Here is a 27411-nt window from a genome sequence, read left to right as displayed (position 1 = left end):
GCATGGGATAGAGTCTCACACAGCACAGCAACAGGGCCTTCAGCACAACAGGTCCATGCTGACCCAGGTGCCCATCTAAGCTAGGCCTATGTGCTCACCTTTGGCTCATATCTCCCTAAACTAGGGGGGTTCCCAACCTTTTTCATGCCATGGATCAATACCATTAACCGAGAGGTCCATTGGCCCCATGTTGGGAACCTCTGCTCTAAACCTTTCCCATCCATGTTCCTGTCCAAACACCTTTTAAATGTTGTTAATAAGTCATCTCTGTTTTCATAGATCACACCACACTGAAATAGGCCCATTGGCCCAACAACCGACCTTTTGGCCCAACAACAGGCTTTTAGGCTCAAAAACAGGCCCTTCAGACCAACAGTGGGCGGCACGGTATCCAGCTGACCAGTGAGTATCTGACAGAGAAACACAGTTTTACGATATGAGGAACTTAGCAGGTCAGGCAGCATCTATGGAGAGGAATGAAGACATCAATGTTTTGGGCTGAGACTCTTCATTTGGACTGGCAAGGAAGTGGGGAGAAGACAGAATAAGGTTGGTTGGAGTACGAGCTGACAGGTGATAGATGAAAGCAGGTGAGGCAAGAGATGGGTAGGTGGTGGAGAGGAATGAAGTGAGAAGCTGGAAGATTACAGGAGGAAGAGGTAAAGGGCTGAAGAAAAGGACTCTATTACCTCCCAGCTTCCAACTTCATCCTCTCTTTTCCATCCACCTATCTGGTCTGTTTATTTCTCTCCATAGATGCTGCCTGGCCTGCTGAGTTCCTCCAGCATTTTGTACGGCAAAATTGCAGGGAACAGGATGAGTTGCAACATAAACGGTGGACAAAATCGAAAAGGGTGAATACAGGACTGACGGTGTTATATTTGAATGCGTGCAGTATATGGACTGAGGTAGATGAACTTGCAGCATAGATTGGCAGGTATGATGTACGCATCACTAATCATGGCTGTAAGAAGATTATAGCTGGGAGCTTAATGTACAAGGATTTAAATTGTATTTAAGGGACAGGCAGGAAAACAGAGGGGGTGGCATTGCTCTGTTGGTAAAAAGAATAAAATCAAATCATTAGAAAGAAGTAACACAGGATTAGAAGGTGCTGAATCATTGTGGATAGAGCTAAGGAACTGCAAGGATAAAAAGACCCTGATGGGAGTTGTACACAGACCCCCAAACAGTAGCAAGGATGTAGTCTACAAATTACAATGGAAGATAGAAAATGCATATCAAAAGGACAATGTTACAATAATCAGGGGGGATTTCAATATTCAGGGATATTGGGAAAATCTGGTTGATTCAAAGAGAGGGAATTTCTAGAATGCCTATGAGATAGCTTTTTAGAGCAGCTCGTGGTTGAGCCCACTACAGGATCAGCTATTCTGGACTGGGTGTTGTGCAATGAACCAGAACTGATTAGAGAGCAGAAGATAAAAGGATCCTTAGGGGAAAGTGATCATTATATGATTGAATTCACCCTGAAATTTGAGAAGGAGAAGCTAAGGTCAGATGTATCAGTATTACAGTGGAGTAAAGAGAATTACGGAGGCACGAGAGAGGAGTTTGTCAGAATTGACTGGAAAAGAACACTGGCAGGGATGATGACAGAATGGCAACGGCTGGTATTTCTGGAAGCAATTTGGAAGGCACAGGATATATACAACCCAAAGAGGAAGAAGCATTCTAAAGGCAAGATGCCACAACCGTAGCTAACAAGAGAAGTCAAAGCTAACATAAAAACCAAAGAGAGGGCATGTAGTAGAGCAAAAATTAGTGGGAAGTTAGAGGATTGGGAAGCTTTTAAAAACCAACAGAAGGCAACTAAAAAGTCATTAAGAATTTAAACATAGAAACATAGAAAATAGGTGCAGGAGTAGGCCATTTGGCCCTTCGAGCCTGCACCGCCATTTATTATGATCATGGCTGATCATCCAACTCAGAACCCTGCACCAGCCTTCCCTCCATACCCCCTGCTCCCCGTAGCCACAAGGGCCATATCTAACTCCCTCTTAAATATAGCCAATGAACTGGCCTCAACTGTTTCCTGTGGTAGAGAATTCCACAGATTCACCACTCTCTGTGTGAAGAAGTTTTTCCTAATCTCGGTCCTAAAAGGTTTCCCCTCTATCCTCAAACTGTGGCCCCTCGTTCTGGACTTCCCCAACATCAGGAACAATCTTCCTGCATCTAGCCTGTCCAATACCTTTAGGATTTTATACATTTCAATCAGATCCCCCCTCAATCTTCTAAATTCCAACGAGTACAAGCCCAGTTCATCCAGTCTTTCTTCATATGAAAGTCCTGCCATCCCAGGAATCAATCTGGTGAACCTTCTTTGTACTCCCTCTATGGCAAGGATGTCTTTCCTCAGATTAGGGGACCAAAACTGCACACAATACTCCAGGTGTGGTCTCACCAAGGCCTTGTACAACTGCAGTAGTACCTCCCTGCTCCTGTACTCGAATCCTCTCGCTATAAATTAAAGATGGAATATGAAAGTAAGCTAGCCAATGATATTGAACAGGATATCAGAAGTTTCTTCAGATACATAAAGTGTAACAGGGAGGTGAGAGTGGATATCAGACCACTGGAAAATGATGCTGGGAAGTAGTAATGGGGGACAAATTAATGGCAGACAAGTATTCTGCATCAGTCTTTACTGTGTAGGCCACTAGTAGTATGGCAGAAGTTCCAGGTGTCGGGGTCATGAAGTGTGTGAAGTTACCATTACTAGAGAGAAGGTTCTTGGGAAGCTGAAAGGTCTGAAGGTAGATAAGTCACCTGACCAGATGGTGTACACCTCAGGGTTCTGAAAGAGGTGCCTGAAGAGATCATGGAGGCATTAGTAACAATCTTTCAAGTATCACTAGGTCCTGGAATGGTTCTGGAAGATTGGATAATTGCAAATGTCACCCCACTCCTCAAGAAGGAAAAGGGGCAGAAGAAAGGAAATTATACACCAGTAAGTCTGACCTCAGTGGTTGGGAAGATGTTGGTTCAGGGTACTTGGAGGCACATGATAAAATAGGCCATAGTCAGCATGGTTTCCTCAAGGGAAAATCTTGCCTGACAAATCTGTTCGAATTCTTTGAAGAAATTATAAGCGGGATAGACAAACGAGAATTAGCTGATGTTTTGTACTTAGTTTTTCAGAAGGCCTTTGAGAAGGTGCCACACATGAGGCTGCTTACCAAGATACAAGCCCAGGGTACTACAGGAAAGATTCTAGCATGGATAAAGCAGTGGCTAATTGGCAGGAGGCAAAGAGTGGGAATGAAGGGAGTCTTTTCTGGTTGGCTGCCAGTGACTAGTGATGTTCCACAGGAGTCTGTGTTGAGACTAATGCTTTTTACGTTATATGTCAATGATTTGGATGGTGGAATTGATGGATTGGTTGCAAAGTTAGCAGACAATATGAAGATAGATGAAGACACGGGTAGCTTTGAGGAAGTAGAGAGGCTACAAAAGGACTTAGACAGATTAGGAGAACGGACAAAGAAGTGGCAGATGGAAGACAGTGCCATGAAGTGTATGGTCATGCACTTTGGTAGAAGAAATGAAAGGGTTGACTATTTTCTAAGTACAGAGAAAATACAAAACACTGAGGTGCAAAGGGACTTGGGAGTCCTTGTGTAGGATCCCTAAAGGTTAATTTGCAGGTTGAGTCTGTGGTGAGGAAGGGAAATGCGATGTTAACATTCATTTCAAGAGGACTGGAATATAAAAGCAAGGATGTAATGTTGAGCCTTTATTAAGCACTGGTGAGACCTCACTTGGAGTACTGTGAGCAGTTTAGTGCCCCTTGTTTTAGAATGGATGTGCTGAAACTGGAGAGGGTTCCAAAGAGGTTCATGAAAATGATTCTAGGAGTAAATGGCTTGTCATATAAAGAGCATTTGATGGCTCTTGGCCTGTGTTCACTAGATTTGAGAAGAATGAGGGGTGACCTCATTGAAACCTATCGAATGGTGAAAGGCCTTTTAGAGTGGATGTGGAGAGGATGTTTCCTATGTGGAGAGTCTAAGACCGGAGGTCTCAGCCTCACAATAGAGGGGTGTCCTTTTAGAATGATGAGGAGGAATTTCTTCAGCTAGAGAGTGGTGAATGTGTGGAATTCTTTGCCACAGGCAGCTGTGGAGGCCAAGTTTCTTGCATTTCAACATTTATTGCAACGTCTCCAGTTTTTCACTTCTACCCAAGACTGCAAATAAAGAAAGATACACTTCCACAAGAGGTTCTGCAAATGCTGAAAATCCAGAGTAACACACAAAAATGCCGGAGGAACTCAGCAGATCAGGCAGCATCTTTAGAGGGGAATAAACAGTTGACATTTCAGGTTGAGACCCTTCATCAGGACTGGAAAGGAGGGGAGAAGATGCCAGAATAAGAAAGCGGGGGAGGGGAAGAAGGACAAGCTGGAAAGCGATAGATGAAGCCAGATGAGGGGGAATGAAGTAAGAAGCTGGGAGGTGATAGGTGGAAAAGGTAAAGGGCTGAAGAAGAAGGAATCTGATTGGAGAGGAGAGAGGACCATGGGAGTAAGGGATGAAGGAGAGGCACCAGTGGGAGGTGATAGGCAGGTGAGGAGAAGAGAAATGGTAAGAGAGGAACCCGTTGACGTTAGAGAACTTCCACTCATGCTAAAACACTGCAGGCTATCCAGTCAGAATATGAGGTAACACACATCAAAGTTGCTGGTGAACGCAGAGGTGTTGCTCCTCCAATCTGAGTCTGGCCTCATCGTGTCGGTCAAGGAGGCCATGGACTGACACGTCGGAATGGGAATTGGAACTAAGATGTTAATTTTTAAAGGTAAAATATGTTTCCATCATCCCAACAGCCACCAAACATCTGGACCTTTACACTTGATAACATGGACACAAAAGAACACTTACCCTGTAATCGCTGGAAGTCACGTAGAATATGGGGAGGAAAGCCAGCCAGATGATGCACGTTGTGTACATGGTAAATCCAATAAACTTTGCTTCGTTGAAATTTTCAGGACATTTTCGTGTTTTAAAGGCGTACACCGTACAGAGAATCACCAGCACCACGTCATAGGCCAGTGACATTAGCATACTGGAATCTTTCACGTTACATTTCAGAATGACTGTCTCTCTTCTTTCAGGAACAGTGTACCTTCTGGTTCCTGGAGTCTCCAACACAAGCCACACCGACACCATGACAATTTGGACCAAGATTAAGCTCATGCAGATGAAGACTTGCGAGCTGGGACTGATGAACCTCGGCCTCTGGGTACCTTCCTGCACCCCGTTGAATATCCTGGCAATGCGGTTGGTCTTGGTAAGCAAGGCGGAGTAGCACACGGCGAAAGACGTGCCCAGTCCCAGACGGCGCAGGGTGCATATGGCGCGCGAGGGCCTGGCAATGAAGAAAAAGGTCATACAGTAGGAAAAGAAGACCCCGAAGAGCAAAATGTAGCAGAGCTCGCGGCCCGAAGCTCTGACAAGAGGTGTGTTGTTGTGCTTTATAAAGACGGAGGCGACCATGAGGGTGGTGACAATCCCTGCGCAAGAGATGGTGATTGGCCCGATGGCCCACCCGTCCGTCCACCTGATGTACTCCTCTGGTAGGTCGTAGCAGCCCGTCAGGTCCTCGTTGGGCCACCGACCTGGACCACAGTCCTTGCAGGTGAACTCGTCCTCCAGGTAGGCGTAAGGGTCGCAGGGGACGCAGATCCAGCAGCAGACGTCACCAGGCTGCATGTTCTTGGCTTCGTTCGGGGCGCACGGGTCGCTGCACTGTGAGGTGGGGATGTAGCGTTTGGGCCAGTGTATCAGGTCTGTGTTCAGCGACAGAGAGTTGGCCCACTGGCCGACCCTGACGTACGTGTACTTGCCCGCCCGCTTCTGGAAGTTGAACACGTTGTAGCGGCCCATCCCGTCTCCATTTTCATCAAACTTGATCTCACTGTCTGCATCGCCTGTGGGGTGGAAAGGGGCTGGGGGGAGAGACAAAAGAATGACAAGTGAACTTCAGTCAAAATTGTGGTGTGAAGCTTAGCGCTTATTAACAACATGGGGAAACTGCTCCCACTCAGACAAAAAGTTCAATTCATTCCAACGTTCCTATCTGAGACAGATAGGAGCCACCAACACTGGTATGGTAACATTAATACCCAAGAATGGAAAAGTCTACAGAAAGTGATGAACAAGGCCAATCCATCCCAGGCAAAGCCCTCCCCACCAGCGCACATCTACAACAGCATCCATCATCAGAAGCCCGAAGGAACACACTCACTGATTCAGGAACAGCTCCTTCCCCTCTGCCATCAGATTTCTGAATGGACATTGAACCCATGACCACCACCTCACTTGTTTTGTTTTTGCTCTCTTTTGGCACTGCTTAATTTAATGTTACGTACTTCTTATTCTCACTTATAGTTTTTTATTATTATGCATTGCACGGTACTGCTGCCACAAAGCAACACATTTCACGGCATGTGCTGGCGACATCAAATCTAATTCTGATTCAGATCCATTTAAGATGAGAGGAGGAAGTTCAAGGATGATTTATGGGGCAGTTATTTAACAGAGAGCGGAGGGCGTGTGGAACGCACTGCCAGGGGTGGTGGTAGAGGCAGATACGTTAGGAACGTTTACCAGAGTCTTAGATAGGCACATGGATGATAGAAGAGTGGAGAGCTGTGTGGGAGAGAAGGGTTACACTGATCTCGGAGCAGGTTGAAAAGTCGGCACAGCGTTGTGGGCCGAAGGGCCTGTGCTGTTCTATGTTTTATGAACCCAGAGGTCAGGTAGCATCTATTGGGGGGGAGGAATGGACAGTCAACACTTTGGGTCGGGACCCTTCATCAGGACTGGAAAGGAAGAGGGGAGGTAGACGGTGTGGAGGGAAGGAGTGGAGAAATGGAGCAAAAGCTGGAGGGTGATAGATTCGTGTGAGGGGGATAACAAAGTTCAAAGTTCAAAATAAATTTTTTATCAAAATACATACACAAGCCTGAGATTCATTTTCTTATGTGCATTCCCAGGAAACAGAAAGAAACACAGCAGAATCAACGAAAGACCACATCCAACATGAGCACATGAGATGAACTGTCCTTGAGAGTGAGTCGATAGGTTTGGGGAACAATTCAGCGATGGAATGAGTGACGTTATCCTCTCTGGTTTAACAGCCTGATGGTTGAGGGGTAATAACTGTTTCTGAACCTGATGGTGTAAGTCCTGAAGCTCCTGTACCTCCTTCTGGATAGCAGCAGTGAGACGAGAGCATAACCTGGGCAGTGGGGGGTCGTTGATGATGGGTGCTGTTTTCCTGTGACGGTGCTCCGTGTAGATGTGCTCATTGGTGGGGAGGGCTTTACCTGTGATGGACTGAACTGTAACCACTACTTTTTGTAGGATTTTCCATTCAAGGGCATTGGTGTTTCCATACCAGGCGGTGATACGATCAGTCAATAAACTCTCCACTATACGTCTATAGAAGTTTGTCAAAGTATTAGATGTCACACCGAATCTTCGCTACTTTTAAGAAAGTAGAGGGCGGGGGGAAGGTTCTATTAATCACAGCTTCATCTGGAAGGGCTGCTTTTCGAGAACATTGACAGACACACTTCCAGATGCTGAACTGAATGACTGAGACAACACCTCAAGCTAATTCCATAAGCAGTGTACATTACCGAGTGCACAGCTTCATCAGAACAAGTGATCCTGTTCTCTGAGAACTATGCCAGCCACCACATGGAGTGACAGAAACATCATTTGAACAGTGTTACTTTGGGTAGCGTACTGACACTTACACACCAGAAACAAAACATCCTCAGTTTTGTGATTTTTTTTTGACCTGCAGTCGTTCTTGTAAAGACCGACGGCCTTTTGGAACCAGTTGGGAGAGTGATTTTCTCAAAGAGCTTGATAAATAACTGGCCCCCCCTCCCCTGTGACCGTAATGGTAGTAAAGCATCACGGTTGTGGGAATCTGAAGTCAGGGTGGTAAAGTTTGCCACTGCCCTGACAGGAAGCCACATACCTTAACTGTTTACTGTACCCACACACCTCACCTGACCTGCCCAGTGTCTCTAGTGACCTCTGTCTGCCTATCCACTCTTCGTGATGGGACTTGGTGTTGATAAGGAAAATGCAATGTTCAGCCTTCCAAAATAACTTGGACGGTGAATGGTTTTCTTTTTTTTTGCGTGTGCCTGCGAGTCTGTGTGTGCGCATCTGCATGTATGTGCGTGCGCATCTGTGCGCACGCGTCTGTGTGTGTGTGCGTCCGTGGTGACGGGTCTTTTTCATGCCCTTACAAGGCGCAGAACGAGAGATAGAGACTATGTGGCATGCCACCCCTCACACAGAGATTTCCGCAGTATTTTCCCTTTATTTTACGAGGTCGAGTTGCAATCTCTAGGCACAACATTGTGGGCTGAAGGGCCTGGACTATGCTCTATGAAGTTTTCTTTGGTTGTCTGGACACATGCATTTCCTTTCATTCAACTCAGTCAATCTCTTCCGTTCGTCCATCTGAGATAGTGGGACTGTAATGAATCTCCATGGCACCTTCCACGCAGAGACCACGTTTCAATAAAAGATGACGTTTTTCTCTCCAAATATATTCCTCTCCGCAGTTTTCAGGGAACATTAAATCCAGATATGGACTGTGCCTGGGAATGAACCAACAAGCAGAACTTGTTGCTGATTGAACCTTTTCCAATCCATTCACTGCGAGTTGCTCAGGACCTGTTGCTCCCAGAGGATGTTTATTTTATTTTATTTACAGATAGCGCACAATTACAGGCCCTTCCAGCCCATCTAGACCATGCTACCCAATTATATGCAAGTGACTAATTAATCTACTGACCTGTACACGGGAGGGAACTGGAGCACCCAGAAAAAACCCATGCAGTTCAAGGGCAGAACATACAGACTCCTTATAGAGAGCAGCGGGAATTGAATCTGGGCCGCTGGTTAAGCTAACTGCTACACTACCATGTTTGTCGGAAAATGGAGTGGATGAGATGGAAATAAAATCCAGGAATTGGTGGAGTTACCCTGTTCCAATCCCATCCCTCCTCCACCGAACCTTCTCCCACTGATACTTGGGAAGGTGGTACTCAACAAGCCAGACAACCCCACTTGCAATTTTAGAGTCACAGAGAAATAACAGCATGGACACAGGCCCATCGGTCCAACCAATCTGTGCCGACTACAGTGTCCACCCAGCCAGTTCCAATTTCCTGTGTTTGGTCCTTCTCCCTCCAAACCCCGCTACCCCCCTCCCCCATGTACCTGTCAAGATGCTTCTTAATTGATACTATCACTTCCTCTGTAAGCTTGTTTCATATACTCACCCCATGTTAAATCTTACCCCTTTCGCCCTGAATATGCCCCATTCCTGTTTTGGAATCCCTTACCCTGGGGAAAAGAATGTTACCATCCACCTTGCCCATGACTTTGATAATTTCATAAATTTCTTCAAGGTCATCCCCTCATTCTCCTACATTCTAAGGAATAAACCCCTAGCCTGGCCAACCCTTCTCTACAACTCATGCTGACTAGTCCTGGCAATACCCTTGTAAATCTTTTCTGCATTCTTCTCAGTTTAACCACATTTCTATTACAGGTAATCAAAACTGCACATAGTAGTCCAAGTGCACTGATGACTTATGAGACCATCAGACCATAAGATATAGGAGCAGAATCAGGCTATTTAACCCATTGTGTCTGCTCTGCCATTTCATCATGGCTGATCTATTTTCCCAGTCAGCCCTAATCTCCTGCCTTCTCCCTGTCACCCTTCATGTGCTGACTAATCAAGAATCTATCAATCTCTGCCTAAAATATACCCAATGACTTGGCCTCCACAGCCACCTGTGGCAACGAATTCCACAGATTCACCACTCTCTGGCTAAATATATAACTACAACATAATATATCAACTTCTACAAAATGCTGAGGGAACTCAGCAGGTCAGGCAGCATCTATGGACTCTTCATCTTGGCCTGAAACACCGACTGGTTTTTCCCCTCAGCTTCACCTGCTGATTTTCTCCAGAAGTTTGTGTGTGTTGCTCTGGATCTCCAGCATCCACAGAACCTTTATGTTTGTGTCGCAACTTCTATACCCAGTGCCCTCCCTGAATGACGAAGGCAGGCATGCTAACGTCTTTTTCCACCACTCTGTCCGTCTATGATAGTGCCTTGAACAAACTTTACTCTCGTGCTCTGGGATTCTTGCTTCATTACACTCCCATTGCTCTTCATTTGTAGACACAAGAAAGCCTGCAGACACTGGAGCAGCATACAAAATGCTGGAGGAACTCAATGGGTCAGGCAACTTCTGACAGGAGACACGGACAGAATGAAGAGTCTCGACTGTTCATTCCCCTCCACAGATGCTGCCTGACTGGCAGAGTCACGCTGGACATTCGTGCATCACTCAGTTGGTCTGTGGTTGAATAAACTGAAAGGTCGTTGAAATAGTTCTGTACCGTGACTGAGTTGTTGGATTTAATTCTTAGCAGACACAAAAGAAGTATTAGCTGACTGGGTTCAACCCTGACTTCCGGTGCTGTCTGTGTCGGGTTTGCACGTTGTACCTGTCATCTTGTGGGTTTCCCCTGGGCGCTGCTTCCTCTCACATCCCAAAGACAGATGGGTTGGTGGGTTAATTGTCCACCAACAATTGCTTCTCTTTACTTGGGGAATGGTAGATTCTGGTTGGACATGACAGGAATTTGGAAAGAATAAAATGGTGTAAAGGTATGGTTGCTGGTCAGCATGGATTAGATGGGCCAAAGGGCCTGTTTTGGAGCTGTATCTCTCTATGGCTCTCTGAACTGGTAAAATGGCCGGCTTCAATCCAGAATGATCCCAATGGTGACGATCTAATCCAGGAACACAACAGATTCTGCAGATGCTGGAAATCCTGATGAAGGCCAAAGAGTTGACGGTTTATTCCTCTCCATAGATGCTGCCTGACCTGCCGAGTTCTTCCAGCATTTTGTGTGTGTTGCTCTGGATCTGCAGCATCTGCAGAATATCTTGTGCTTTTGATATTTCTATCGCGCCGTTCAAATCTTCATGGCATCCCGGAATTCTGTGGGTGTTAATCCAACCCAGGACGGTTTAGATTAATGGCTGGGTTGTAAACTCTCATATCACCGTCACAGTGAGGAAAGCAGGAGTGTGCTTCCTGATCTCTGTACTGAGAATCTGGGTGGATGAAACTGCAGTGGTTGGTGGTTTGGAGTTGGTCCCTTCCCCTCCTCGCTCGAGAAGTCAGCCATCACCACACAGGTGTAAATAGTGGATGCATTAGGGTTAGGGAACAAACCAAGTGTGCGAGTAAACTGGACAAGCAAAACCCAAGCTGTCCATTTTGAGCAAGTGTGAAGAGATTCACCTTGGGTGGTCGAACTTGATGGCACAATAAAGGGTTAATGGCAGGATTCTTGTCAGTGTGGAGGAACAGAGGGATCTCAGGGTCCACATCCATAGATCCCTCAAAGTTGCTGCACAGGGCAACAGGGTGGTAGAGAAGGCAGATGCTGCATTGTCCTTCATTAGATGGAGGATCATGTTCAGGAGCCGCGATGTAATGTTGCAGCTCCTTAAAACCCTGGTTAAACCACACTTGGAGCATTGTGTTCAGTTCTGGTTGCCTCACTATAGGAAGGATATGGAAGCTTTAGAGAGAGTGCAAGGGAGATTTACCAGGATGCTGCCTGGATTAGAGAGCATGTCTTATGAGGAAAGGTTGAGTGAGCTAGGGCTTTTTTCTTCGGAGCAAAGGAGGATGAGAGGCAAATTGAAAGAGGTGTACAAGAAGATAAAAGGCAAAGATGGAGTGGATAGCCAGAAAAAGCAGGATCTCCCAGTGGCTCCCTATTTTAATTCCACTTCCCATTCCCATTCTGACATGTCAGTCCATGGCCTTCTCTACTGTCACGATGAAGCCACACTCAGGTTGGAGGAACAACACCTTATATTCCATCCGGGTAGCCTCCAATCTTATGGCATGAATATTGCTTTCTCAAACTTTAAGTAATGCCCCCCCCCCGCTTCACCATCCCCATTCCCATTTCCCTCTCTCACCTTATCTCCTTATCTTCCTCTGGCACCTCTCCCACTTTTCTTTCTTCCATAGCCTTCTGTCCTCTCCTATCAGATTACCCCTTCTCCAGTCCTGTATCTCTTTCGCCAATCAACTTCCCAGCTCTTTACTTCACTCCTCACCCCCTCCCAGTTTCACCTATCACCTTGTGTTTCTTCCTCCTCTCTCACCTTCGAACTCTGACCCCTCATCTTTTTTCTCCAGTCCTGCAGAAGGGTCTCGACCTGAAACATCGACAGTTGGCTCTTTTCCACTGATGCTGCCTGGCCTGCTATTTTTTTGTGTGTTGCTCTGGGTTTCCAGTCTCGGCAGATTTTCTCTTGTTTGTCACCTTTCTCCCAAGGCGGAAATGTTTAATACGAGGGGTGATAATTTTAAGGTGATTGGATGTCAGAGATAACTTTTTTTGCACAGAGACTGGTGGGTGTATGGAACGCCCTGCTGTGGGTGGTGGTAGAGGCAGATTCATTAGGGATAATTTATGAAATTCTCAGATAGGTACATGGATAAAAGAAATATTGAAGGCTATGTAGGAGGGAAGGGTTAGATTGATCTTGGAGTAGGGTAAAAGTGGGCACAATAGTATGCACTGAAGGGCCTATACCGTACCGTTCTATCTATTGCAGCTCCATGTAGTGTACTGTAGTTTCCCCCACATCCTAGAGACGTGATTAGAGTCATGGAGACACACATCACAAAGAACAGGCCATTTGGCCCATCGAGTCCATACCAACCGTCAACCACCCATTCACTCTAGTCATTATACAGATACACGGATAGGAAAGGATTAAAGGGACATGGGTCAATCAGACACAAATGTGACTTGCTTGGATGGAAACCTTGGTCAGCATGTGCGAGTTTGGCCGAATGGCCTGCTTCTGCACTGTGTGACTCTTTTTACCATCATGAGTAGGCCTCATCACGTGGATTAAAACCGACTTGTCCAGCAGCAGATGTCACCAGCGTTGCCTGGGCAACATTCCCAGCAACAAGCAGCTGTGTCACATAATTACCCCTGCACAATAGCCAAAGCAATTAGGTTTCATCTGAAAAAATAAAGCTGTTTTATTTAATTAATTGTGCTAATGAAGGAGAATGCTGATTATGAAGTGACTTGGGAATATCTCAGTGTTCCTGGGTCCTAGTCCTGGAATTCCCTCCCCATCAGAGCTGCAGGATTGCCCTCATCATACTGACAACATTGGGTCCAAGATGGCCGCTCTCCTCATCACCTTCTCGAGATCTTTTGAGAGACTAAATGTCGGTCTTACCTGTAACACCTAGATCCTAAAACATGCACAAACAAAAAGGTCTTCTCTTCCTACTTCCTTCGTCACAGAACATTGAACACTACAGCTCATCACAGGCCTTTGGCCCATAATGTTGTGCCAAACTTTTAACCCCCACTTAGATCCATCTAACCCTTCCCTCCTACATAACACTTCATTTTTCTATCATTCATGTGCCCATCTAAGTCTCTTAAGTGCCCTAATGTATTTGCCTCTACCACTACCCATGGCAGGGCATTCCACACACCCACCACTCTCTGTGTAAAAAAACTTACCTCTGGTCATCCCCCTGTACTTTCTCCAGTCACTTTAAAATTATGCCCACTTGGGAACAAAGCAGAGACACATCTCTACCAAAGGAGATATAAAGCACTCCTTCTTCTGCTAGCCTACAGGTCACCCTTGGGCAAGGTGTAGCACCTGCTTAGCCCCCTGACCAGGGTCATGCGAAGCCATGGGAGCAGGTGGTGGATGGTCGTATGAGCAGCTGGTACATATCACAAGTCCTGGTTGTGCGATCACTGACGCCAAGCGAACAATCTCTGAAGGGTATTGATAACGACTGCAGTCACCCATCTTGTAAAGGCACTACCCAGAAGAAGGTAATGGCAAACCATTACTGTAGAAAGATTTGCCAAAGAACAATCATGGTCATGCGACCATGATCGCCCACGTCATATGACATGGGACATACGGATGATGATGATAACGCCAGTACTGTGCAAAAGTCTTAGGTACACTAGATTTTTTATACGGTTTCAAATAAGAGTGCCTCCACAGAGCCCTGATCTCAACATCATTTAAGCTGTCTGGGATTACCTGGAGAGACAGAAGCAAGTGAGACAGCCAACTGTGGCAAGTTCTTGAAAATGCTTTGGAACATCTTACCAAGGTCAAGGTCAAAGTCAAAGTTAAGTCTAAGTAAAAGTTATTATCAGAGTACACACGTTACCACATACAACCCAGAGATTCTTTTTCTGTGGGCATACTAAGCAAACCTATAGAACAGTAACTGTAAACAGGATCAATGGACAATAAGCTGCAAATGCTTAAATAAATAGCAGTAAATATTGAGCATGAAATAACAAGTTATCCCCTTTTGTTCAAGGGCCTGATGGTTGAGGGGTAGTAACTGTTCTTGAACTTGATAATGCGAGTTCTGAGGCTCCTGTACCTTCTACTTGATGGCAGCAGTGAGCATGGTCTGAGTGGTGAGGATCTCTGATGATGGATGCTGCTTTTCTACGGCAATGCTTCATGTAGATGTGCTCAATGGTTGGGAGGGTTTTACCCGTGATGTACTGGGCCGAATCCACTACCTGTTGTAGGATTTTCCACTCAAAGGCTTGGTGTTCCCATATCACCCGTAATGCAACCAGTCAGCACACTTTCCACCTCATGTCCATAGAACTTTGCTGAGGTTTTTGATGGCGTACTGAATCTCCGCATGTTCCTGAGGAAAACCAGCCCATTTCTGGACGATGATTTAAGAGCTGTGCCGAATCGGAAAGGCCAGGTACAGGCCAAATTGAGGCGGCGGTGTCCAGGCCCTACAGCGTACCGAGGTGACTGAACCTGATGTTTGGGTGACGATTTAGGCGCCTGGACAGATTGAAACGGTCAGGGTGCCGGGGCTTGAGATGAAGAATGGGCCGGTTCAGTTCGCTGCTCCGTTCTGCGCTGAACTCAGGGTCTATGGACAGGACTGTCTTTGTGTAGACTTTAGTTCAGAATGCTACTTGCTTGTGTTTATTGTTTGCATGATTGTTTTATTTCCCTCTCTTCACATTGGGTGTTTGATGGTCTTTATTTAACGGGTTCTTTTGGGATTCTTTGTTTTGTGGCTGCCTGTAAGGAGGTGGATCTCAGGGTTGCATAATATGTACATACTTTGATAATAGATGTACTTTGAACTTTGATTTTCTTATAACTCTACATGATGAAGACCCTTGGGAAAAGTCTTTGGCTGTCCACTTGATCTATGTTGCTTTTCATCCTGTAAACCTCTATTTTATGAGGTATTGCAAAACCATTTATACACAAGGTGATTGTTTAAGTATTCTGCTCAGCCTGGGTTTACTGGACGTGCGAAGACAAAAGAGAATGAAATTGGGCAGGCAACACAAAATCCTAAGGACACGAACCACCAGGCTCAAGGATAGCTTCTATCCCACTGTTATCAGAGTCTTGAACGGACATCTTGTACAATAAAAATTAATTCTTGATCCCTCAGTCTACCTCGTCATGGGCTTTGCAACGGCCATGCTGCTGGAGGAACTCAGTGGGTCGACAGAATATGTGTGGGGGAGGGGGGAGGAATTGTCAATATTTTGGGTTGAAACCCTCATCAGGACTACACTGAGACATGGACAATTACTTTTGCCCCCAAAAGATGTTGCTTGACCCGTTGAGTTCCTTAACAGATTTCTGTACCAGGTTAGTCATGAGTCTCCCAATGCAAGCCACACAACATTTTTGAAGGTAAATCTGCTTCTGTTGAAGCACTATGAACTGAACAGAGCCACAGTAGCATAGTGATTAGCACAGTACTGCAGTATTCCAGCTCGGGGCTATCAGAGTTTTCCTTTTCCTCGAGCTCGTTGTTCAATTCCAGTTAGAAAGTTTGTACGTTCTTCCTGTGTGTGCGTGGGTTTTCTCGAGGTGTCCTAGTTTCCTCCTATATTCCAAAGACCTGCTGGTTCCTTAAGGTTGTTATAGCCGGGGTGGTAATGGGGATAAACTCCCACTACCTATTAAATGCTCTCAATGGTGTGTGTCTCAAATAGCCTCTGACAACCAAGTCCAGCTCCTGCCCTTCACGTGTGGCTTGGCTACTAAGCCTGGTGGAACCGTTTCTACTGACAGGAGAAGGGGCAAAGGGGAAAGGCAGGTTACGGGTGCTTTAAAGCCGGTTGCTTAGGGCAGATGGGGCTTGTCAGCTGTGCTTGGCAGCTCATCTAGGAGAAGGAAAACTCTGATCTCAAACCTCTACTTCCTTGCAGCTACTCCCACTCATGGGGGAGGCTTCAAGAGCAAACCACGTGGAAACATCCAGACTGGAGTCCCTAGGGCAGTCCTTTATTGAGTTCAATGCTGACCGGCAACTCCTGCGACGCCACTGGTTCCGGACTGTATCGGTCCCTGCCCTTACACTTCCTCCCTCACTACCATCCAGGGCCCCAGACAGTCCTTCCAGGTGAGGCGACACTTCACCTGTGAGTCGGCTGGGGTGATATACTGCGTCCGGTGCTCCCAGTGCGGCCTTCTATATATTGGTGAGACCCGATGCAGACTGGGAGATGGTTTCGCTCAACACCTACGCTCTGTCCGCCACAGAAAGCAGGATCTCCCGGTGGCCATACCTTTTAATTCCACGTCCCATTCCCATTCTCATATGTCTATCCATGGCCTCCTCTACGGTAAAGATGAAGCCACACTCAGGTTGGAGGAACAACACCTTATATTCCGTCTGGGTAGCCTCCAACCTGATGGCATGAACACTGACTTCTCAAACTTCCGCTAATGCCCCACCTTCCCCTCGTACCCCATCCGTTATTTATTTATATACACACATTCTTTTTCTCTCTCTCCTTTTTCTCCCTCTGTCCCTCTCACTGTACCCCTTGCCCATCCTCTGGGCTTTCCTCCCTCCCCCTTTTCTTTCTCCCTAGGCCTCCTGTCCCATGATCCTCTCATATCCCTGTTACCAATCAACTGTCCAGCTCTTGGCTCCATCCCTCCCCCTCCTGTCTTCTCCTATCACTTTGGATCTCTCCCTACCCCCCCCACTTTCAAATCTCTTACTTACTTTTCTTTCAGTTAGTCCTGACGAAGGGTCTTGGCCCGAAACGTCGACTGTACCTCTTCCTACAGATGCTGCCTGGCCTGCTGTGTTCACCAGCAACTTTTATGTGTGTCGCTTGAAATTCCAGCATCTGCAGATCTCCTCTTGATTGTGTCACAAAGTATACCTCAGTCTCCACTGTTTTAAAAGGAAACAAACCCAGCATGGCTGAACCGTTTCCTCAGGAATGAGGCCCAGCTTTGACATCTTATTGCTGCTTCTGCTGTTCTTGTGCAGTTTAGTTTAATGGTACAAACATTAGGGTGCAATAAAATTATGTGCTTGTGTGAACTGACCATGGTCCTTAAGATGTTGACTAGCTAATTTTCCCCTGACCTGTGATGCTGCTGAGAGTATGCTTGGGAAAGGAGCTGTTCCAAAAATGTTGAGTATGTGCCTTCAGGCTCCTGTAAGTCCTCCCTGAAGAGAGCACGTCTTGGGTGATGGGGCTGAGGTGTTGGGGGTGGGTGTCCTTAGTGATGGATGTCAGCTCTTTGAGGCACTGCCTTTTGAAGATTTTCTCGTTGCTGGGGAGGCTAGTGCCCACAATGGAACTGGCTGAGCTTGCAACCTTCTGCATCTTTTACTGATCCTGCGCAACCTTCTGATTCCCAAATCCAAACCACCTTCTCCACATTGTCGTTCTCTCTCCTGGTTCCAGCTACCCTGCAGTCAGGCAGCCGTTCCCAGGGAATGGTAAGCGGTAGTTTGTTTATTGTTGTCACACGCACCAGAATACAGTGGAAAGCTTCTTTCTTCATGCCACGCAGACAGATCATTCCGCGCACTGAGGTAGTACAGAAGGGAAAACCGATACCAAAATGCAGAATATAGATATTGATGTAATCACAAAGAAGGTACAAACTTTGTCAGGAGCTTTGGGAGATTCAGTCTGACACCAAAGACTCTTACAAATGTCTCCAGATGTACGTTGAAGGGCATTCTGGCTAGTTGCATTACAGCGTCATCTGGAGGCTCCAATTCACAGGATCACAAACGGTGACAGAAGGTTAAAGACTCGGGCAACGCCATCATGGGTATAACCCTCCCCACCATTCAGGACATCTGCAAGAGGCGGGTCCACCAGAAGACTGCATCCACCACTAAGGACCCTCTTCATTGGAACATGTTTATCAACCTCATCTCTGGATTCTTTCTTGTAGGTCTCATCTGAACCATCTCCAGCACATCCTTCAATAGATACGTGGCCCAAAGCTGCTCACTATACTCCTAATATGGTCTGACTGAAGCCTTATAAAAACCTGACCCACTGAGCTCCTCCAAAACTATCCTGCTTTCTACACTCCCCCTCTCTTCCGTTTTGTTTGAACCTTCAATTCAAAAACAGAAGCGAGTCAAATCAGTTGTTACCAGATCCAAGTTCCTTGATGTTTAATATTTTTACATCGAACACCTACGTTCTCTCTTTAATCCTCCTTCTCACTTTGTCAATTCCATTAGAACATTTCAACACTGGTTGCTCACTTCTTGCAATGCAGAGCATTCACAATTAATTAACAACATTTTGCGAGCTAAATAACAACAGAACAACACATACTGGTGTACGTGGTTCCTTTCAAAGAGACATTTATCATATTTTGCTTTGGTTAGTAGTTATTATTCTCACAATGGTGTTTGTAATTATCCCAAAAATATGAAATGCTAACGTTTGAGGCCCTCTGTTGGTCAGGGTCGACCATAGGTGTTGCGTCTTAGCTGTCTACGTGATACGCACGTCAGGGCAGTACAATATGGAGAGCGAGCTGTCTACAGGATACACAAGTCAGGGCAGTACAATATGGAGAGTGAGCTGTTGCCCATGCAGCAGACTCCCCCTCTCCATACAGCTAATGAATCCAAAGGAACAACAGAGCCCAATACAGCTTAACACCAGCGGCGTCACGAGTTGCCAGTCAGCATTGTACTTAACTCTGAACTGCCTTATGGACTCCAGCTCCGGATTTTTCCTCGGGGTTTACTCCCGAAGCCTTCCCCATGAGTGGGTATAGCTGCAAGGCATTGGAGGTCTAAAATCTGAGTTTTCCTCCTTCTAGATGAGCTGCCAACTACAGCTACCTAGCCCCATCTGCCCAGAGCGACTGGCTTTAAGATTCCAGTAACCCGACTTTGCCCCTTCCCCAGTCAGTAGAAGTGGTTCTGCTGAGCTTAGTAGCTAAGACACATGTGAAGGCCCAGGAGGTGGACTTGGTTGTCAGATAAAAGTTGCTGGTGAACGCAGCAGGCCAGGCAGCATCTCTAGGAAGAGGCCCAGTTGACGTTTTGGGCCGAGACCCTTCTTGGCCCGAAACGTCGACCGTACTGCTTCCTAGAGATGCTGCCTGGCCTGCTGCGTTCACCAGCAACTTTTATGTGTGTTGCTTGAAATTCCAGCATCTGCAGATTTCCTCGTGTTTGCTTGGTTGTCAGAGGTTATTTGAGATGCACACTATTGGGAGCATTTAATAGGTAGTGGGAGAATATCCCCATTACCACTCCCGGCTATGCCAACCTTAAAGAACCACTGATGTCTATATTAGACAATAATTAAAACGAACCCTTGAAAATATTTGTACAAAATCTTAATCATCATGGGACCCTGGGAATAGGTCATCAGTAAGTGAACAAGGAGAGTATAAAGTATTGGTCCAAGAAAGAAGAAAATAAATTATAAAACTACTGAGATGAGCACAGGGGTGATGAACCTTTTGTGATATGACTTGGCACATGATGAAATCAAGAGATTGTTTGGTGAGCAGTTTAGAAGGTTCAGGTCTCGATATGAATGTCTATCCCTTTCCCCATTGTTATCCCCCTGATTTTACATCAAAGTTAGAGGCAAGTCAAATGCCTGTCCTGGGTTTGGAGGTCTGTCTGTGTGAGTGAGTCAGTGGGCAGGAGGGTGGGGAAGGAACTGTATTGTTGTTGTTTGTGTTATCCTGCTGAGCATTGTGATTATGCTATGTTGGCTCTGGAATGTGTGGTGACACTTGTGGGCTGCCCTCAGCACATCCTCGGACTGTGCTGGTTGTTCAGACAAATGATGCATTTCACAGTACTGTCTTTGTCAATGTGGAGAGGAGAGAGAATATTTAAATCTGCTGGGAGTAAAGGATGTTGGGAATGGCGACTGTAGAGCACCGCAGAAGCAGTGCGGGACAGGTGGCAGAGGAGAAGTGATGGACTGGGGGTTGACATAGGTGCAGCCACACCCGGCCCTGGACACCAGGCAAGGTCATTTGATTCCAAACAATTGGTTTATTAATCACAACAGAATGTCTCTCTGGTGCTTCCTGCTCCCTCCTTTTCCCAACCATGATTCCCCTCTCCCTGCCCCCTTCCCACTCTCGGTCGACAATAGAGACCCTGATCAGAATCAGGTTTATCATCACTCATGTACATCATGAAATTTGTTTTCGTTTGTGGCAGCAGTACAGTGCAATACATAAAATTACTACAGTGCTGTGCAAAAGTGTGAGGCACCCTAGCTATAAATATGTGCTTAAGATTTTTGCACAGTACTGTACGTCTGATAAATAGATCGTTCTGATTCTGAACCTCTATCATCCATTGTAAACCAGATACAAATAGTTGATTTTTGTACATTAAGCTGTATCTGCCAGTTAACTTACAATCAGAATCGGGTTTATTATCGCTGATGTACAGTACATTGTGAAACTTGTCGTTTTTGCAGCAATAAATAAAAATATACTATGAATTAAAATAAGAAATGTACATAAAAATTAAGTGAGCAGTGCAAGAAGAGAGCAAAAATAGTGAGGTAGTGTTCATATGTTCTCAGTCCATTTAGAAATTTGATGGTGGAGGGGAAGAAGCTGTTTTTAAAATGTTGAGCGTAGGTCCTTAGGATCCTGTACCCCTTCCCTGATGGTAGTATTGAGAAGAGGGCATGTCCTGGGTGGTTTAGATTAGATTAGATTATGAGGACACGCAGTCCTCTTTTATTGTCATTTAGTAATGCATGCATTAAGAAATGATACAATATTCCTCCAGTGTGATATCACAGAAACACAGGACAGACCAAGACTGAAAAACTGACAAAAACCACATAACTATAGCATATAGATACAACAGTGCAAGCAATACCGTAACTTGATGAAGAACAGGCCGCGAGCACGGTAAGAAAAGTTCAAAGTCTCTCGAAAGTCCCACATCTCACGCAGACAGGAGAAGGAAGAAAACTCTCCCTTCCATGCCTGACCACAGTCCGACTCTGAGTCATCCAAAGACCTCGAGCTCCGATCAGCCCTCCGACACCGAGCACCGAGCACCATCTCTGCTGAACGCTTCGACTCCAGCCCCGGTCGCCAGCAGCAGGCAAAGCCGAGGATTTTGGGGCCTTCCCTCCGGAGATTCTTGATCGCACAGGGTGGTGAGGGCTTTTAATGATGGACGCCTCCTTCTTGAGGCATCACCTTTTGAGGATGTCCTCGATGGTGGGTAGGGCTGGGACTGTGATGGAGCTGGCTGAGTAAACAACCCTTCGCAACTTATTTCCATCCTGTGCAGCGGCCACTCCACATCAGATGGTGGTGCGACACCAGTCAGAATGCTCTCCACGGTACCTCTGTAGAAACTTGTGAGTGACTTTGGTGACATGCCAAATATCCTCAAACTCCTAATACGATATTGTGCCGCCTTTGTAATTGCATCAGTATGTTGGGCCCAGGATAGCTCCCCTGAGATGTTGTCACTCGGTACACTGCTCACCTACTATCTACATCTTTCTACTCCGAGGAATCTGTACTGGGCTCTTTATCTTTTTCTGGTTTTCTTTTAGAGACACAGCATGGTAACAGGCCCTTCTGCCCAACGAGCCCACGCCGTCCAATTACACCATGTGACCAATTAATCTCACAGGGAGAACGTATAATTCCTTTACAGATAGTGGTGAGAATTGAACCCGGGTCGCTGCTGTTGTAATACTGTTGTGCTAACCGCTACACTATCATGCCACCTGACTCTTTATCAGGTTAGCCCTCGTTTGTGATCCACAGCTTTGACGATTTCAGTTGGGCTCACAGGTATATTTAACATCGTTTCTATGGATAACAAGGTCCATAACAACATACAAGGTCCTTAAGAACGTAAGACATAGGAGCAGAATTAGGCCATTTGGCCCATCAAGCCTGCTTCACCATTTGATCATGGCTGATTTACTATCCCTCTCAGCTCCGTTCTCCCGTCTTCTCCCCATAACCTTTGATGCCCTGACTAATCAAGAACCTATCAACCTCCACTATAAATATACCCAATGTCTTGGCCCCCACAGCCATCTGTGGCAATGAATTCCACAGATTCGCCACTGTCTGGCCAAAGAAATTTCTCCTCGTCTCTGTTCTAATTGGATGTCCCTTATTCTGAGGCTGTGCCCTCTGGTTCTGGACTCCCTCACAATTGGAAACATCCCCTCCACGTCCACTCGACCTTTCAATTTACGGCAGGTTGCAATGAGATCCCCCCTCCCCCCATTCCTCTAAACTCCAGTGTGTACAGACCCAGAGCTATCAAACATACAGCTCGAACCGCATCATCAAGTTCGCCAATGACACGACCGTGGTGGGTCTCATCAGCAAGAACGATGAGTCAGCAAACAGAGAGGAGGTGCAGCAGCTAACAGACTGGTGCAGAGCCAACAACCTGTCTCTGAATGTAAACAAAACAAAAGAGATGGTTGTTGACTTCAGGAGGACACGGAGCGACCACTCTCCACTGAACATCGACAACTCCTCCGTAGAGATTGTTAAGAGCACCAAATTTCTTGGTGTTCACCTGGCGAAGAATCTCACCTGGTCCCTCAACACCAGCTCCATAGCAAAGAAAGCCCAGCAGCATCTCTACTTTCTGCGAAGGCTGAGAAAAGTCCATCTCCCACCACCCCCATTCTCACCACATTCTACAGAGGTTGTACTGAGAGCATCCTGAGCAGCTGCATCATGGCCCAGTTCAGAAATTGTACCATCTTGGATTACAAGACCCTGCAGCGGACAGTGAGGTCAGCTGAGAAGATCACTGGGGTCTCTCTTCTCGCCATCACAGACATTTACACCACACGCTGCATCCACAAAGCAAACGGCATTATGAAGGACCCCACACACCCCTCATATAAACTCTTCTCCCTCCTGCCATCTGGATAAAGACACCGAAACGTTCAGGCTCTCACGACCAGACTATGTAACAGTTTCTTCCCCCAAGCCATCAGACTCCTCAATACCCAGAGACTGGACCGACACCAACCCACTGCTCTCTACTGTGCCTACTGTCTTGTTTGTTATTTATTGTAGTGCCTGCACTGTTTTGTGCACTTTATGCAGTCCTGGATAGGTCTGTAATCTAGTGTAGTTTTTGTTTTTTCTTACGTAGTTCAGTGTAGTTTTTGTATTGTTTCATGTAGCACCATGGTCCTGGAAAACTCTCATTTTTACTATGCTCTGTACCAGCAGTTATGGTTGAAATGACAACAAAAAGTGACTTGACTTGACTTGACTTGACTTGAAATGTCCCTTATATATTAACCTTTATATTTGCAAGATCATTCTCATGAACTTCCTCTGGATCTTCTCCAGTGTCAGCCCATCTTTTCTTAGATAAGCGGCCCACAACTGCTCACAATACTCCAAGGGTGGTCTGACCAATGCCTTGTAAAGCCTTAACATTGCTCCCTTGCTTTTATATTCTATTCCTCTCAAAATGAAAGCTAATATTGCATCTTATTTATTTACTGAGATACAGTACAGCACAGAATAGGCCCTTCTGGCCCTTCAAGCCATGGCAACCAGAAAACCCCTGATTTAACCTTAGCCTAATCATTGGAAAATTTACAAAGACCGATTAACCTACCTACCGGTACATCTTTGGACTGTGGGTGAAAACCAGGGCACCTGGAGGAAACCCATGTGGCAATGGGGAGAATGTACAAACTCCTTACAGGCAGTGGCAGGAATTGAACCTGGGTTGCTGGAACTGTAGGGTTTGTGCTGCCCCACCTCCTTTGCTTTCCTCACCACAGGCTCAACCTGCAAGTTAACCTTCAGGAAACCTTGTTTAAGGACTCTGAAATCCCTTTGCACCTCTGATTTTTGATTTTTCTCCTTATTTAGAAAATAGCCTCCATCTCTTACATTCCATTGAATAAGGTTCTAGGCTGCCCAATCTCTTCCCATTACTCAGTTCAGCCAGCATCCTTGTAAGCTTTCTCCGCACATGTTCCAGCTTCACGATGACCTTTATATTGTGTACTTAATATTTCAATATTTGACTAATATTGTAAATATATTGTTTAATTAAGCATTCTTATTCACTTATGCATTGTGGGTTATCTGCAAAAGTATGTAAATAGCATATGACTTCACACTACAACATGATATCTGTGGAATCTGTTGCCACGAGCATTGGATGCATTTAAGGCAGAGATGGATAGGTTTTTGATTAGCCAGGGCATCAGAGTGTATGGGGAGAAGGCAGGGGAGTGGGGATGACTGGAAGAATTGGATCAGCCATGATTGAATGGTGGTGCAGACTCGATGGGCTGAATGGCCTACTTCTACTTCTTTACCTTATGGTCTTATGATATGCGCGCGTCACTTCACTGAAATGCGAAGTTAGACTCGCATTTTGGCGCTCATGTTTTCAATTCAATTGGTTTAATGCTTTTGGAGCTAGAAACGTAATAGTGGCGACGAAGTATTTTTAAAAACAAACCCAGGATGGCTACCCAGCTATTGAAGCTCAGCGACATGTATGATTAAAATAAAACATGTGTTCTTTGGAAAGGTCTGACATGGTCAAGTTTAAAACAAAAAGGCAGAAAATGGACACATTCAAGGATTCATAAACTCTTGGTGGTAATACTCATAAAAAAGCAGGAATGGCTGGCTACATTGGAAAGATAGATATGTTCTGTTACACATCACAAAACTGGATTTTGTATACTGAAGGGATTTAACAGTAGATTGAAGCAAATGAAATCGCCAATGAGAAGCAGGTGCCTATTTTGCTGAGTGCATGGGATTTAAAGATACACAGTTTGCTTTGGGGTTTGACTGCCCCAACCAAAAAGCAGAAATGAGCTTTGCTGATATCATGAAAGCAAAGCAGGAACATTTAGAACTGAAACCATTATTGATTGCAGAACACTTTAGGTTTTATAAGTGGAATTGAAAGGAAAGGGGTGTCCATTTCAGTGTATGTGGCTGAATTGAAGAAATTATTTTAGCATTGTCAGTCAGTGATGGGCTTAACGATGCACTGACAGATCGTTTGGATTGTACAAAAAAATCCTTCAAAAATGGCTCCTAACTGAAACACAACTTACATTTAAACAAGCCATTGAAATGGAATTACCAATGGGAACAGCAGACAGAGATGCAATTGACTTGCAGTTAGGAATGAAGGTGCAACGTCTAAACAAAAACCAAGCTGGCCAAACAAGTTGTTTTACCATTGTGGCGGGGGCTTGCATACGCCAGATCAATACGGATTTAAAGGTGAAAACACAACAAAGTAGGACACATTCACAGGGCACGTTGGGCAGACAAAAATAAATGGGCTGCAGAGGGAAGAGAAAAAGATCAAAAGTCAAGCTGCAGTTTTAAAGGAGCCTAATCTGCATAATGTTGATGAAAAGTCAGGTAATCGTAAGAGTGACACAGGACTGAGTAGACTTGAGATTTACAATGTTGAAACCAATAATAGACAAGCAATATGGCTTATGCCAGAAATGAATGGAATTGGACACTGGGTTGGCTGTTTCAGTCATTCCACAAAATGAGTTTCAATGACATTTCAAAGATACTGAACAGAGGACTGCAGATATACAACTAAGGACTTATACTGGAGAAAGGACAACTCCTGTGGGAATGACATTTGTAACAGTGAAATTCAACAACCACCAAGCCACATTGGGCTTGTATGTGGTAAAAACAGGATGGCCAGCCAGCATTGTGTGAGCAAGATTGGCTGAGACAGCTACAACTTCATTGGGCATCCATCCACCATTTGCTTGTCAAATTCCCCAGCAATAAAGCCAACCGAAAGAGAATTAAGAAAGGCACTGAATGATGTCACGGGAGCATTCAAGGATGGCACTGGAAAACGCAAACATATCAAGGGTAGTATAGTGTTAAATGTAAATGCCACACATGAATTTTACAAAGTCTATCCAGTTCCTTATACCATCTGCGATAAAGTAGCCAGTGAACTAAATCACATGGAAGCTGAAGGAATTCTTTCCAAGATAGGGTGGAGCCCATGGGCAATGCCAGTGGTTCCAGTTGTCAAGAAGAATGGGTCTGTCAGGATCTGTGGTGATTATAAAGTCACCATCAATTCAGTACTGAAATTAGATCAATACAACAGAAGAAAGGTGTCCAGAGCTGTCAGAACCACTCCTTGCAGTCCCAGAGTCAACTTCTACAACCACCACGGAGGGGGCCTCAGAGCCTGAGATCGTTTCACAGCCACAGGTCTCACCTGCCAAGCAGAGTGACCCTCCTTGACAGGGAAGACGTTATCCCACAGGAGTTAAAAAGCCTCCACAGTGATTAGATCTTTAGGCCTGAATGGGACAACTTAAAAATTTACTAAGCTGTGGATGTCTATCTGGTAATTGTATTATATAGTTTACTGTATATACAGTTGAGATGCATTCAATATTGAGTTGAAGTTTATAGCTAAGCAGGGAAGAGTGTTGTGCATTTAATATTTCAGTAATATTGTAAATATATTGTTTGAATAAGGATTCTTGTTCATTTAAATACCGTGTTGCGAGTTATCTGTAAAAGAACATAATGGCATACATCATCATGCCAGCAAGTGATATGCGCGCGCCTCACCGCTTCAAGTAAACACAAAGTTAGACTCGCATTTTCTGCTCTCTTGGGATGTCAGGGTGGATTCCCTCAATGGAGAACACCTGTGCATGACTTTGGTTAATGTCCGGAGGCCTTTGCACAGGTAGCCACCACAGGGCCCTTGGCAGATCGGGGTCAGGGTACGATGACATGGAATGCAAAACTGGAGACCGTTCAGTGCTGCAGCCTTCCTCCACCTTCACGGCTGTTGTAATGTGTCATCATCTTCCGCCAGCTCCACTGCTGAGGTCCAGTACTGAAGTACGCGGTAGCTCACCACTCAGGTCATGAGCCATAGTTAT

General features: G+C 45.6%; 1 protein-coding gene across 3 annotated transcripts in view; it reads right to left on the bottom strand.

Moving 5' to 3' along the window:
- The window catches only part of LOC140186611 (metabotropic glutamate receptor 3-like), a 60158-nt gene that overhangs the window by 11759 nt on the left and 20988 nt on the right, over positions 1 to 27411 (bottom strand). For all 3 annotated transcript variants that reach the window (XM_072240956.1, XM_072240958.1, XM_072240957.1), the window contains exon 3: positions 4908 to 5974. In XM_072240956.1, the coding sequence (XP_072097057.1) occupies positions 4908 to 5974 (1067 nt within the window). The remainder of the gene's footprint in view (positions 1 to 4907; positions 5975 to 27411) is intronic.

This window comes from Mobula birostris, chromosome 23 (genome assembly GCF_030028105.1).
Source record: "Mobula birostris isolate sMobBir1 chromosome 23, sMobBir1.hap1, whole genome shotgun sequence".
NCBI lineage: Eukaryota > Metazoa > Chordata > Chondrichthyes > Myliobatiformes > Myliobatidae > Mobula > Mobula birostris.
Note: the sequence above shows the minus strand (reverse complement) of the source record. Positions and strands in the feature narration are given on the sequence as shown.